This window comes from Camelus bactrianus, chromosome 20 (assembly GCF_048773025.1).
Source record: "Camelus bactrianus isolate YW-2024 breed Bactrian camel chromosome 20, ASM4877302v1, whole genome shotgun sequence".
NCBI lineage: Eukaryota > Metazoa > Chordata > Mammalia > Artiodactyla > Camelidae > Camelus > Camelus bactrianus.
Window position 1 is genome coordinate 34,622,086 of NC_133558.1, and position 14,572 is coordinate 34,636,657.

A 14,572-nucleotide genomic window follows, 5' to 3' on the forward strand; every position below is an offset into this window, starting at 1 on the left:
TTTACATTGCAGATATTGCTGATTTAATAAGTATTTTATTTTTTAGCTTGTAAATTCAATAGAGTGTTTAAAATCATGTTCCTTTTTTTCCTTTTCCTTTACAGCTTATTACAAGATACTGAATATAGTTTCCTATGCTATGCAGTAAATCCTTGTTGTTTATCTGTCTTATACATGGTAGTGTGCGTCTGTTAATCCCATACGCCCAATTTATCCCTCCCCCACTTCCCCTTTGGTAACCGTAAGTTTGTTTTCTGTGTCTGTGAGTCTGTTTCTGTTTTGTAAATAAGTTCATTTGTACTATTTTTTAGATTCCACATGTAAGTGAAATCATATGGTGTTTGTCTTTATCTGACTTACTTCACTTAGTATGATCATCTATAGGTCCATCCATATTGCTGCAAATGGCATTATTCCATTCTTTTTTATGGCTGAGTAATAGTCCATTGTATATATACACCATATCTTCTTTATCCAGTCATCTGTCGATGGACACTTAGGTTGCTTCCGTGTCTTGACTATTGTAAATAGTGCTGCTATCAACACTGAGGTACATGTGTCTTTTCAAGTTATAGTTTTCTCAAGATATATGCCCAGGAGTAGGATTGCTGGATCATATGGTAACTCAGTTTTTGGTTTTTTAAGGACCCTCCATACTATTTTCCATACTGGCTGCACCAAATTACATTCCCACCAGTGGTGTAGGAGGGTCCCTTTTCTCTACACCCTCTTCAGCATTTGTTATTTGTAGACTTTTTATGATGACCATTCTGACTGGTGTGAGGTGATACCTCATTGTAGTTTTGATTTCCATTTCTCTAATTATTAGCAGTGTACCATCTTTTCATGTGCCTGTTGGCCATCTGTATGTTTTCTTTGGAGAAATATCTGTTTAGGTCTTCTGCCCATTTTTTGATTGGATTGTTTTTGTTTGTTTGTTTGTTTTTGAGTTGTATGAGCTGCTAGTATATTTTGGAAATAAAGCCTTTGTCAGTTGTATCATTTGCAATTATTTTTTCTCAGTTCGTAGGTTGTCTTTTTGTTTTGTTATGGTTTCCTTTGCTGTGCGAAAGCTTAAAGTTTGATTAGGTCCCATTTTGTTTATTTTTGCTTTTATTTGTATTGCCTTGGTAGACTTACCTAAGAAAACATTGGTACAATTTATGTCAGAATATTTTGCCTGTGCTCTCTTCTGGGAATTTTATGATGTCCTATTTTATATTTGTCTTTAAGCCATTTTGAGTTTATTTTTGTGTATGGTGTTGAGGGAGTGTTCTAACTTCATTGATTTGCATGCTTCTGTCCAGCTTTCCCAAGACCACTTGCTGAAGAGACTGTCTTTTCTCCATTGTATATTCTTGCCTCCTTTGTCAAAGATTAATTGACTGTAGTTCTGTAGGTTTATTTCTGGGCTCTTTATTCTATTCCATTGATCCGTATGTCTGTTTTTGTGCCAGTACCATGCTGTCTTGATTACTGTAACTTTGTAGTGTTGTTTGAAGTCTTGGAGGGTTATGCCTCCAGCTTTGTTCTTTTTCCTCAGGATTGCTTTGGCAGTTCTGGGTCTTTTGTGATTCCATGTAAGTTTTAGGATTATTTGTTCTAGTTCTGTGAAAAATGTCCTGGGTAATTTGACTTGGATCGCATTAAATCTGTAGCCTGCTTTAGGTGGTGTGACTATTTTAACAATATTAATTTTTCCAATCCAAGAGCATAGAATATCTTTCCATTTCTTTAAATCATTTCAGTTTCCTTTGTCAGTGTTTTATAGTTCACAGCAAATATTTTACCTCCTTGGTCAGGTTTATTCCTAAATATTTTTTCATGCAATTTTGAAAGGGGTGGTTTTTCTCCTTTCCCTTTCTGATATTTCATTGTTAGTGTAAAGAAATGCAACAGATTTCTGTATATTAATCTTGCATCCTGCTACCTTGCTGAATTCATTTATCAGTTCTAATAGTTTTTGTGTGAAGTGTTTAGGGTTTTCTATATAGAGTATCATGTCATACGCATATAATGACAGTTTTATCTCCTCCCTTCCAATTTGGATACCTTTTATTTACTTTTTTTGTCTGATTGGTGTGTCTGGGACTTTGTTGAATAGAAGTGGTGAGAGTGGGCATCCTTGTCTTGTCCCAGAATTTAACAGGAAGGCTTTCAGCTGAAAAACACTTTTTCACATTGAGAAAAATCCTCCACTTTCTGTAGTTCATAAATATGGATTTTTGACAACTTAAATTTAATTGTACAGAGAGAAAGAGAGAGTGCCTGCTTTCTTTAGCAGAAAATGTAGGTGTTAGAAAGTCAATTCCAAATTTGTCTTAGTTTTTAAAATTCTAGTAGTAAAGATATAGTTCCTGAATTATTTTATGCCTTTAATCCCATCTGACCAAATGTGATTAATTTTTACCGTTCACTGAACTCCTATGAATTCACTCATTCATTTTCTCATTTAGTAATTTATTTAGCAAATACTTACTGAATGCCTGCTGTGTGCCAGGCACTGTTCTAGGGACCAGGTGTAAAGACTTTCTCTTACGGAGGTTTTATACTCTGTTTGGAGGAGACAAACAATAAGCAAACAAATGTATGTCAAATGTCAATAAGAGCTGTGGAAGGAACTAAGGGACAGTAAGGGCATGGGAGTTGGAGTGGGTGCTGTATAGACAGGCTGGTCGGGGACGGTCTCCCTGATGGGATGACACACAGAAAGGACCTCTGGGAAGTGAAGAGAGGAGCCATGGCATCCGTGCTGCCCCAGCACAGTGGAGAAGACAGTGTGGAAAGTGGAGGTGCTAGAGCATTTTGAGATATTGTCCCTTTCAGTGTGTGTTGATCTCTCATTTTGTTTAGGTTTTTGAGCTCCTTTCTATCATAGGCATTTTCAGAATTGTACCAACAATGAAAAAATGATGAAATGTTGTACAAAGTTAAGGTATTACCATTGTTTTTACAATCGTGTCTTTAGAGACAATTTGAACATTTGAAAGTTGATCACTGAGCGGTTGATTTAAGCCAGCTGCGGTCCATTCTCATTATTCATGGTAGTTAAGTTCAGTGAAGTTGCCCCAGACACTGAATTAGCAAATACTGAACCATTATTCCTACAAGAACTACAGGGTTAAGTTCTTCAAGCCTATGGTCACAACATTTTCATCAGCTTATTTTAAATATGGCGTCTTTAAATAGAAACACACTAGTGAGATTTGAACACTTGATTTGTCTTTCCTACTCGGCTGAAATATTTTTGTGGTCTAAAATAACCAACCGGTGCATATGTTTTTCTTTTTCTTTTTCTTTTTCTTTTTCTTTTTCTTTTTCTTTTTCTTTTTCTTTTTCTTTTTCTTTTCGGGAAGTACTTAATCATATAACTGTTTTAAATGAGATGGAAAGCTAGGAATTTGATTTCGGCTTCACTTTGCTGAAATATACTTGCAAAATATATTGTTGATTCATTACCACTGAACTCGTGGCCAACAGCACGTGTAAGTCATGCCTGAATGAAGTTTAGCTAACACATTTTTTCTTAAGGTACCTCACAGCTGCCTTTTTGTGTGTGGTAAACTATACATAACATAAAATTCACTGCCTTAATCATTTTCAGATGTACAGTTTAGTGGCAGTAAGTACTTATCACAGTCTTTGTGCACTCAGAACATGAGACAGCACCACAGCACTAAGGTTGGGGCCACTTTAAACAGCAAAACCACGAAGAACACGAAAGTGGGAAAAAGTGGCACCAAGTAGACTGTGAAAAGGACGCACTTTCAAAATGAAATCTGAAACCAGAAGGCAGGATATCACCTTGTTCAGCCTCAGCTGGGAACACGTGCATCAGGCAACTCAAAGTTCTCAGCACTCTGTACATGGTGGTGGGGACTGATTACAAATAAGTTTAAGCAAGTAACCAAATCTGCAGATACAGAATCTGTGAATAATGAGGGTCAACTGTTTTAATGCTGGTGATTGACTAGGGCTGAGTGTTTCAGGCACTGATGATTCATTGGTCTGTTAGGTTAGAAGTTGACTCCTATAACAGTTAAAAATTATACACATTTAGGGCTGGACCTATGAGCAGATAAGGAAGATAGCCGTCTTTATAGGGTGATTTGGACAAAGAACCACCTCTGTTCAATTATATCGTCATCACCATCCCTCTCACCCCCTCCTCACTGCTCCAAATAAACGGTCCTGTAGACACAATGAACCAAACACATTAAAAAATAAAGCTCTGGAACTCAGAGAGCTAGGATTTATTATCTTCATTAAAGTATTACTCCTAGCATAGCAGATGTGAGTCCTACTCCACAGATGCAGGCGCATGAGAAATACTATTTTGTCTTAAAAGTAACTGAAGACCTGTGTGAACCCTAGTCCAACTGGCCTGGTGTTTCTGTTTGCTCTCAGCTTTGTCAGAGATTCCAAGCCCTGAGAACAGCAAGGAAGCTGCGGCTCTCCCAGACCTAAAGGGGTCACCCAGGCAGGATCCACAGGTTGTCCAGGGACCGAGGGCACCTCCCTGATGCCTTGCTGTGCGTAGGAGACAGGACCGAATGCCCGAGCCTGATGGGCTACGGCCGTGCTCCGCGCAGCCCTGCAGGGCACGTTGGGAGCCTTGCTCTTCCAGGACCCTCCAAGCTGGGTCTGTTTTCCAGTCGGCGGGAATCTCCCCTTTCCTCACGTCTTGCCCTCAAAGACAGTCCCTTCTCTCCCCTTCTCCTGGGACACTTTAGAATAATCACTTCAGAGAGTTTGGTCTTTCTCTAAAAGACAGGAAGAACAGTCAACTTGAGGAAGCTTCTACTTTCCTGCCACAATCCCTAAGGTCAGGTTCACAGAGGGTCTGCTTATCTGTTGGAAGCAACAGAAAGGAGTAAAACACCCATTAAACACTTCAGCCAATAGTCCTACTGCACTTGTACCCCGTCCACGGGAGAGGGGAACTTTATTGTCATCTGCAGCTCAGTAGTTGTAATAGATGTTGAAATCATATTTTACTATTGAAAGGATATTGGAGACTGCCTAGTAAAACTTCAGATACTAAGATTACAAGCTAGTTAGCAGCAGAGTGAATACTAGAGCTCAAATATTTTGGAAACCACACAACCCCCCAAAGAAGCCCAGATTTCAGATTAATTTCCACTTTCAGAATGTAGACAGATCCCAGGAAATTGTTCTTTTCTTTTTCTGAACAACAAAAATGATAGTTTATTGTGGTGCTTTTGAGGAGAATTGTCAAGTGGTATTAAAATATATAGTGACTTAAAGTAATACTGTATTTGTTCATAATTAGCAAAATAAAATTCAAGATCATGCCAAATTCAGATGCTTTCTCTAACTTTTTCTAACGAGATTTGAGCATTTGATCTGTGTTTCCTGTTTGGCTGAAATTTTTTTTGGTCCAAAATAATCACTGAGTATGTTTTCTTTTTCTTTCTTTTTTTTTGGGGGGGGGGATGCATAACATGTAATTGTTTTAAATGAGATGGAAAGCTGGGAATTTGATTTTGGCTTCCCTTTGCCGTTACCCCGTATCTGAAATGAATTCCGTATTGTTCAAACTATGGTTAGGTTCCCAAAGTGTGTATGTAAACAATCTTAGTGCTTTGTTACTGGGCATCTGACTAACTAATTGATCAGAATTCATATTTGGAGCCAGTTACCTTACCATCATGTCTCCCAGTTATGCTTAAGGTAATTATCAATTATTTGGATTATCGGAGTGGGTCAGTTGGAGGCTTGGTACCACTAAGACATGCCCAAGCTGTGAACGAATGATTAACATGGGCAATGGCATAGAAATTCTTATGCTTATTTTTATACTATCACTTAATTCTTAACTTTGAGAAGCTTCAAGAAAGATGATCACTATTAATTTTGAATTTTTTAGGTATTTTTGGAAAGTCAAGGAATTGAATTAAATCCGCCAGAAAAGATGGCTCTCGACCCTTACACTGAACTCCGGAAACAGCCTCTTCGTAAGTACGTGACCCCCTCGGACTTTGATCAACTCAAGCAGTTTCTCACCTTTGACAAACAAGTAAGTGACCCAGGCACCTCACTAGATTTACTTGTTCCCAGATGCGCGACACTGCTCGTTGGCAAGCTGTCCTGGTAGACGTGCGTTTTGAAACACCACTCCCGTAATTTAACTGGTTGGATACGGTGCTGTCTTTGTGGTTTCATCCAGGGTTAGAGGTACAGGAATGCCTTAGTGTCACGTCAGAGACTCCAGCGAGGTTGTGGAGTTGAGCATTGTGAGTTTCCACCGAAGTGTTAACCTTAGAGCGATTCCTGGGCTATGTCTGCTCCCGACTTCACATTTCCAACCGCCGACGTCTCTTCCCAAGTATGAGTTAATCTCGGAGAATCCTGTGGGAACCCTTAAATGAGTTGTTGGGTAATTTCAAAGCTATTGCATATATACATAGGTTCCTGATGTTAAAGTAGTCATTTCCCAGCATTCCCGCTGCAGATGCTTCCTTGTTAAATGTGATATTAATGAGTACAGAACGTTCCGGGTGTTTTCCAATTCTGTCCAGCCTTCCGGTCTCCCCTCGTGGGCTGGTGCGTAGAGGCAGGTCTGAGTCTCCTTTCTGCACTAAAAAGAGAGAGAAAACAGACGTCACCCTCAGTGCTTGTTGGCTGCGCTTTTTCTCTCAGAAATGTAATTCCTTTCGGTTTGGAAGAGTTTACCTAGCCCTAGCAAGTACTTTTAAGGACGGTCTTTATGTCAGTCACGTGTCTGTTATTATTTTGTGTTTAACAATTGCGTTGTTGATGCTGTTGCTAGAAGGAACAGCTGAAGGAACTAAAAAAAAAGACTGATTAATGAATGAATAAATGAAAATTCTGGATTAATAAATGAAAATTCTTTCAATACTAATTATATACAAACCATCCACATGTACCTTGATTAATTCATTTAAACCATTGAATAAAGGACCTGCTGCTCTTTTAACGCAGCTTCTCTTTCACTGACTAATATTTTGGATCAAAATAAATCCTCTCTCAGCACAAGCATGAAAGCCTGTTATTTAATACTTTCCAGCTGTTGACATCTAGTATATAATTTCAGATGTTTTTGTATCTTTGGTAAATACTTAAAAATTTTTTAACCATCTGAGATTACTTCATAGTCTTTCCAGCTAATCTTTTCACCTTTGTCTGATTCATAAACGCCAAAGTAGCTAAGTTAAACTCTCCACCTGTAGTAGGATTCTTATGAAAGTCACTGCTTTGGGTCCCTCAAAGGTTCTTCGGTTCTACGCCATCTGGGATGACACCGACAGCATGTTTGGTGAATGTCGGAACTACATCATTCATTACTATCTCATGGATGACACGGTGGAAATTCGCGAGGTCCATGAACGGAACAATGGGCGCGATCCCTTCCCGCTCCTGATGAACCGCCAGCGCATGCCCAAGGTTTTGGTGGAGAATGCAAGTAGGTTTGATTCAGTTTATCCTCCCTTAGTTGAGGATAACTCCCTTCATCTCTGTCAAGTTACTCGATCAGCGTGCTCATTCTCTTTACACTTGGGAAGTTCTGGCTGCCTTCATGTAGGTGCTCACAAAACGGCCTTTCATCCCTTCCCTTCTTTACTGACCCCTCGGTCCAGGCTTGTCTCTGGATTCAGTGGTCCTGCAGAGATGACTGATACCCAGATCAAGGGAACAAAACCAGAACAGCAGTAGATTTCTTTTTTAACTTTATCTTACTGAGTTATAGTCAGTTTACAATGTTATGTCAATTTCCAGTGTAGAGCACAATTTTTCAGTTATACAGTGTCGCAATCTTTTTCACCGTGAGCTACCACCAGATCTTATATATATTTCCCTGTGCTTTACAGTATAATCTTGTTTATCTATTCTATATATACCTGTGATGGGAGACTTAAAGTGTGGAAGAGCAAGGCTTCCGAGCTGAAGCAGTTTGACACCATATTTTTAGTACATTTCTGAAACAAGCTTCTGTTCATTCAGAGATACAGCTGACCATTCCTACATGCTTTCCTGCCTTTACTTGTCACCTCAACCACCTCCTCATCAGGAAGTTTCTATGTGGGATAACTTCAGGTGGGGAAAGGCACATCTATGACTCAAAGACGTGGAACACTGCTGTATTAACCCCTGGTCTTTCTTTGCTGGTATAAAAGTCCCTTGAGGATTGGAGTGTGGGAAGGCAAACAAAATGCAGCTGAGATAACGCCGTCCGTCATTATTTCTCCAGGATAAGTAGACTTGTTTTAGTTATTGACCTAATAGTTTAAGAATTTTCTCTTACAGAGATGTCATCTTGGTCACATGTAATGACCAATGCTTGGATGGCTGACAGAGCTCTATAAATACTTTCATTGTTTTTTGTTTTTTTTCCTTTTACTCTGTTTTTTTGGAACTGGGAGATAGGAAAATCCAGGTATTGAGCAAAAGGTTTGTCTTAGACGTTACAAACAGATTGGCAGTCTGAAGACTAAATACAACACTACCCGCACGTATTGCTGGGCCTGCACAGTGTTTAAAAAAACAAAACAAAACACAGTCGGCTGGGGACAAGTACTTGGAGAGTTCCAGCACTAGAAGGCTGGATAATCAAAATGTAGTGCAGGTGTATATTGCTACATATGTAGTAGATAGAAGCAATAAACAAATTGTGCAAAAGAGCAAATGAATGCATCTCAAATACATGGTGCGGTTTAGAAAAAAAGAAGTAAAATGAGATGTATAACGCAATGACACATCAAGTAAAATACACACGAAACAGCACACACAGGACACACGTCCAAAGGCTGCGCATTAGAACGGCTGCGGGTGAGGCAGAGGAGCATGAGGTCAAGGAGAAGGGAGTGAAACGGCCATTTTAAAATTAAGAAAGTTAACGTTAAGCATCTCTTTTTTTGAGATGAGGATAGTTGCTAGCACGGCTTACATCCTCAAGTAGCGATGACCGGCTCTGGGCCCTGGTTCAGCCGAGTCTGGCTGCTGCTGCTTTGCTCCCATAGAACCCTCTTCAAGTTCCCTGACACAGGGACTTTTGTCCTATCTTGGGCCTTCCTGAGTGCTTCAGTGAGCCTGGCAGGCTGCCGTCTGGAGCTAATAAAAGTTGGAGCTATGGCCAATTAAGAGAAGGAATGGGAGTGTATTCAGGGTGGCATGAAAATGTGTCCCCTAAACTGACTCTTGACCCCTCAGGTTCCATGCTTGTCTGCCTTTTCCTTGTGGCCTGTGTTTCAGCTTTTCAATATGTAATCATCCTCTTCCAAAACTTCCCAAATCTGAACAAAATTATCATCAGAGGTATATAGAGAGGCAGCCTGGTGACAGATGTCTGGTTCCCTGAGAAGGTGGGACACATGTCTTTTGTGAAAGTTACTGTGAGTCGTGCAGGAGCAGGACAGAAAAGGCCGCGCTCCCACCAGCTAAGTAATTCCTTTGACATGAACCGCGGTGTTGAAGCGTCTGATTGACTCTCAGAGGCGTTTATCCAGTGGATAATTTTTCATGTGATTCTATTTTTTTTAATTTAAGTATGGTCAGTTTACAATGTTGTGTCCATTTCTGATTCCAGTGGATAACTTTTATTGAATTCAAATAGACGAGAGTTAAGTATCTGCTGCAGGAGCTGTGCCGTGGGCTAAGTGCTGTGGAGGATAAAAGGAAACGTCACCCCCAGACTTAGAATCCCCACCCTTCGGTCACTTCTAGTGGCTGGGGAGACAAGTCACATAAGTGCTCATATCTCTTAAACAGTAACACACGTGTGCTAGGCATCTGCTTTTGTAACTAGGTATGTCATGTAGATGGAGCTCAGAAGAGGTGTGAGCTAGAAAGACTAAAGAAGGCTTTGTGGGAGCGCTGGGAATGGCGCTGGATTAGAACCGCAGAGAACAACGGGAGAGAGCACTTTAGAGAGACGAACAAAGGTGGGGCTGGGGGTCAGGAGTAAGTGTGATGTGTTTGGGGACGTCTTAGAGATGGCGGCTGGGCAGAGGGTGTGTGTTGGACAGTACAAGTCATTATGGGAGTATCTTTCAAAAGTTCTCCCTGCCAGAGCCGCCTTTTTTTTTTTTTTTTAACATTTTTTATTGATTTATAATCATTTTACAATGTTGTGTCAAATTCCAGTGTTCAGCACAATTTTTCAGTCATTCATGGACATATACACACTCATTGTCACATTTTTTTCTCTGTGAGTTATAACATTTTGTGTATATTTCCCTGTGCTATACAGTGTAGTCTATTCTACAATTTTGAAATCCCAGTCTATCCCTTCCCACCCTCCACCCCCCTGGTAACCACAAGTCTGTATTCTCTGTCTGTGAGTCTATTTCTGTCCTTTATTTATGCTTTGTTTTTGTTTGTTTGTTTTTGTTTTTTTTGTTTTTTAGATTCCACATATGAGCGATCTCATATGGTATTTTTCTTTCTCTTTCTGGCTTACTTCACTTAGAATGACATTCTCCAGGAGCATCCATGTTGCTGCAAATGGCATTATGTTGTTGGTTTTTATGGCTGAGTAGTATTCCATTGTATAAATATACCACCTCTTCTTTATCCAGTCACCTGTTGATGGACATTTAGGCTGTTTCCATGTTTTGGCTATTGTAAATAGTGCTGCTATGAACATTGGGGTGCAGGTGTCATCCTGAAGTAGATTTCCTTCTGGATACAAGCCCAGGAGTGGGATTCCTGGGTCATATGGTAAGTCTATTCCTAGTCTTTTGAGGAATCTCCACACTGTTTTCCATAGTGGCTGCACCAAACTGCATTCCCACCAGCAGTGTAGGAGGGTTCCCCTTTCTCCACAGCCTCTCCAGCATTTGTCATTTGTGGATTTTTGAATGACGGCCATTCTGACTGGTGTGAGGTGATACCTCATTGTAGTTTTGATTTGTATTTCTCTGATAATTAGTGATATTGAGCATTTCTTCATGTGCTTTTTGATCATTTGTATGTCTTCCTTGGAGAATTGCTTGTTTAGGTCTTCTGCCCATTTTTGGATTGGGTTTATTTTTTTCTTATTGAGTCGTATGAGCTGCTTATATATTCTGGAGATCAAGCCTTTGTCGGTTTCACTTGCAAAAATTTTCTCCCATTCCGTAGGTTTTCTTCTTGTTTTACTTCTGGTTTCCTTTGCTGTGCAGAAGCTTGTAAGTTTCATTAGGTCCCTTTTGTTTATTCTTGCTTTTATTTCTTCTAGGAGAAAATTTTTGAAATGTATGTCAGATAATGTTTTGCCTATGTTTTCCTCTAGGAGGTTTATTGTATCTTGTCTTATGTTTAAGTCTTTAATCCATTTTGAGTTGATTTTTGTATATGGTGTAAGGGAGTGTTCTAGCTTCATTGTTTTACATGCTGCTGTCCAATTTTCCCAACACCATTTGCTGAAGAGACTGTCTTTATTCCAATGTATATTCTTGCCTCCTTTGTCGAAGATGAGTTGACCAAAAGTTTGTGGGTTCATTTCTGGGCTCTCTATTCTGTTCCATTGGTCTATATGTCTGTTTTGGTACCAATACCATGCTGTCTTGATGACTGTAGCTCTATAGTATTGTCTGAAGTCTGGGAGAGTTATTCCTCCAGCCTCTTTCTTTCTCTTCAGTAATGCTTTGGCAATTCTAGGTCTTTGATGGTTCCGTATGAATTTTATTATGATTTTTTCTAGTTCTGTGAAATATGTCCTGGGTAATTGGATAGGGATTGCATTAAATCTGTAGATTGCCTTGGGCAGTGTGACCATTTTAACAATATTGATTCTTCCAATCCAAGAGCATGGAATATCTTCCCATTTTTTAAAGTCTTCTTTAATTTCCTTCATCAGTGGTTTATAGTTTTCTGTGTACAATTCTTTCACCTCCTTGGTTAGATTTATTCCCAGATATTTTATTACTTTGGGTGCTATTTTAAAGGGGATTGTTTCTTTACTTTCTTCTTCTGTTGATTTATCGTTAGTGTAAAGAAATGCAACTGATTTTTGAACGTTAATTTTGTAACCTGCTACCTTGCTGAATTCTTCAATCAGCTCTAGTAGCTTTTGTGTGGACCTTTTAGGGTTTTCTATATATAGTAACATGTCATCAGCATATAATGACACTTTTACCTCTTCTTTTCCAATTTGGATCCCTTTTATTTCTTTCTCTTGCCTGACTGCTGTGGCTAGGACTTCCAGGACTATGTTGAATAGGAGTGGTGATAGTGGGCAGCCTTGTCTTGTCCCAGATTTTAGTGGGAAGCTTTTGAGTTTTTCACCGTTGAGTACTATGCTGGCTGTAGGTTTGTCATATATAGCTTTTATTATGTTGAGATATGTTCCCTCTATACCCACTTTGGCGAGAGTTTTTATCATAAATGGGTGTTGAATTTTATCAAATGCTTTTTCTGCATCGATTGAGATGATCATGTGGTTTTTGTCCTTTCTCTTGTTGATGTGATGTATTACACTGATTGATTTGTGTATGTTGAACCAGCCTTGTGTCCCTGGGATGAACCCCACTTGGTCATGACGTATAATCTTTCTTATGTGTTGTTGGATTCTATTTGCTAAAATTTTGGTGAGGATTTTGGCGTCTATGTTCATCAGTGATATTGGCCTATAAATTCTCTTTTTTTGTAGTGTCTTTGCCTGGTTTTGGTATCAGGGTGATGGTGGCTTCATAGAATGAGTTTGGGAGTATTCCCTCCTTTTCAATCGTCTGGAAGAGTTTGAGAAGGACTGGTATGAGTTCTTCTTTGTATGTTTGGTAGAATTCCCCGGTGAAGCCGTCTGGTCCTGGACTTTTACTTGTAGGGAGGTTTTTAATTGCTATTTCTATTTCCTTTCTAGTGATCGGATTGTTCAAGCGTTCAGATTCTTCTTGATTCAGTTTTGGTGGACAGTATGTTTCCAGAAACTTGTCCATCTCCTCTAGGTTATCCAGTTTGGTTCCATATAGTTTTTCATAATATTTTCGTATGATATTCTGTATTTCTATTTTGTTTGTTGTAATTTCTCCATTTTCCTTTCTTATTTTGCTAATTTGTGCTCTCTCTTTTTTCTTTGTGAGTTTGGCCAGAGGTTTGTCGATTTTATTTACTTTTTCAAAAAACCAGCTTTTGGTTTGGTTGATTTTTTCTATGGTCTTGTTAATCTCTAATGTATTTAATTCCTCTCTGATCTTTATTATTTCCTTCCTTCTGCTGCTTTTTGGGGCTTTTTGTTCTTCTTTTTCTAATTCATTCAGGTGGTGGGTTAAATTGTTTATTTGAGATTGTTCTTCTTTTTTGAGGAAGGCCTGTATCGCTATAGACTTCCCTCTTAGCACTGCCTTTGCTGTGTCCCATAGGTTTTGAGTGGTTGTGCTTTCATTATCATTTGTCTCAAGGTATTTTTTAATTTCAGCTTTGATTTCCTCATTGATCCATTGTTTTTTCAATAACATTGTTTAATCTCCATGCTTTCCTTTTTTTCTCCTTTGTTTCTCTGTTGTTGATTTCCAGTTTCATGGCATTGTGGTCGGTAAAGATGCTTGAGATAATTTCTATCTTCTTAAAATTGTTGAGGTTTCTTTGTGCCCAAGTACATGATCGATCCTGGAAAATGTTCCATGTGCACTTGAAAAGAATGTATATCCTATTTTTGGGGGGTGTAATGCTCTGAAAATATCCACCAAATCTAGTTTTTCTGTTGTAGTATTTAATTTCTCTGTTGCCTTGTTTATTTTCTGTCTGGAAGATCTGTCTAGTGATGTTAATGCAGTGTTAAAATCTCCAACTATGATTGTATTCCCATCAATATCCCCCTTTATCTCTGTTAGTAATTCTTGTATGTACTTAGGTGCTCCTATATTGGGTGCATATATATTAACGAGTGTAATATCCTCATCTTGTATCACTCCTTTAATCATTATAAAATGTCCTTTATCTTTCTTTATGGCCTTTGTTTTAAAGTCTGTTTTGTCTGAAATCAGTACTGCAACACCTGCTTTTTTGGCTTTTCCATTTGCATGGAATATCCTTTTCCATCCTTTCACTCTCAATCTATATGTGTCCTTCTCCCTAAAGTGGGTCTCTTGTATGCAGCATATTGAAGGTTCTTGCTTTATTATCCAGTCTGCCACTCTGTGTCTTTTGACTGGAGCATTTAGTCCATTAACATTTACAGTAATTAATGATATATGTGTGTTTATTGCCATTTTGAACTTATCTTTGCAGTTGAATTGGTATATCCTCTTTGTTCCTTTCTTCTTCCTTTTGTGGTTTGGTAATTTTCCTTTGTATTATCATGGATTTTATTTAATTTTTGTGACTCCTTTGTAAATTTTTGGCTTGTGGTTACCCTTTTTTGTAAATCTATCAACCCATTACTGTAACTGTTTTTGTTAAACTGATAGTAACATGATCTCAAACCCCTCCTACTGTTAAGAAAATTTTAAAAAGAAAGAAAAAAATACTCTGTATTTCCCTTCCTCACTCTCCCACTCTCAGTGATTTGTATGTCTTCTTTTATAATTTCGTGTTTACTTTATTTGTAATTCATGAGTTATCACCTTTCCAGTTGTGAGTTTCTCATTTCTGTAGCATCCTGCTGCTTTTC

At 38.8% G+C, this 14,572-nt stretch overlaps 1 protein-coding gene across 1 annotated transcript in view; it reads left to right on the plus strand.

Annotated features, from left to right (window-relative positions):
- EFHC1 (EF-hand domain containing 1) overlaps positions 1 to 14,572 on the plus strand; it is a 55,006-nt gene that overhangs the window by 11,084 nt on the left and 29,350 nt on the right. Inside the window, exons 4-5 of the mRNA XM_074348909.1 lie at positions 5,891 to 6,040; positions 7,255 to 7,447. Of these exons, the coding sequence (XP_074205010.1) occupies positions 5,891 to 6,040; positions 7,255 to 7,447 (343 nt within the window). The remainder of the gene's footprint in view (positions 1 to 5,890; positions 6,041 to 7,254; positions 7,448 to 14,572) is intronic.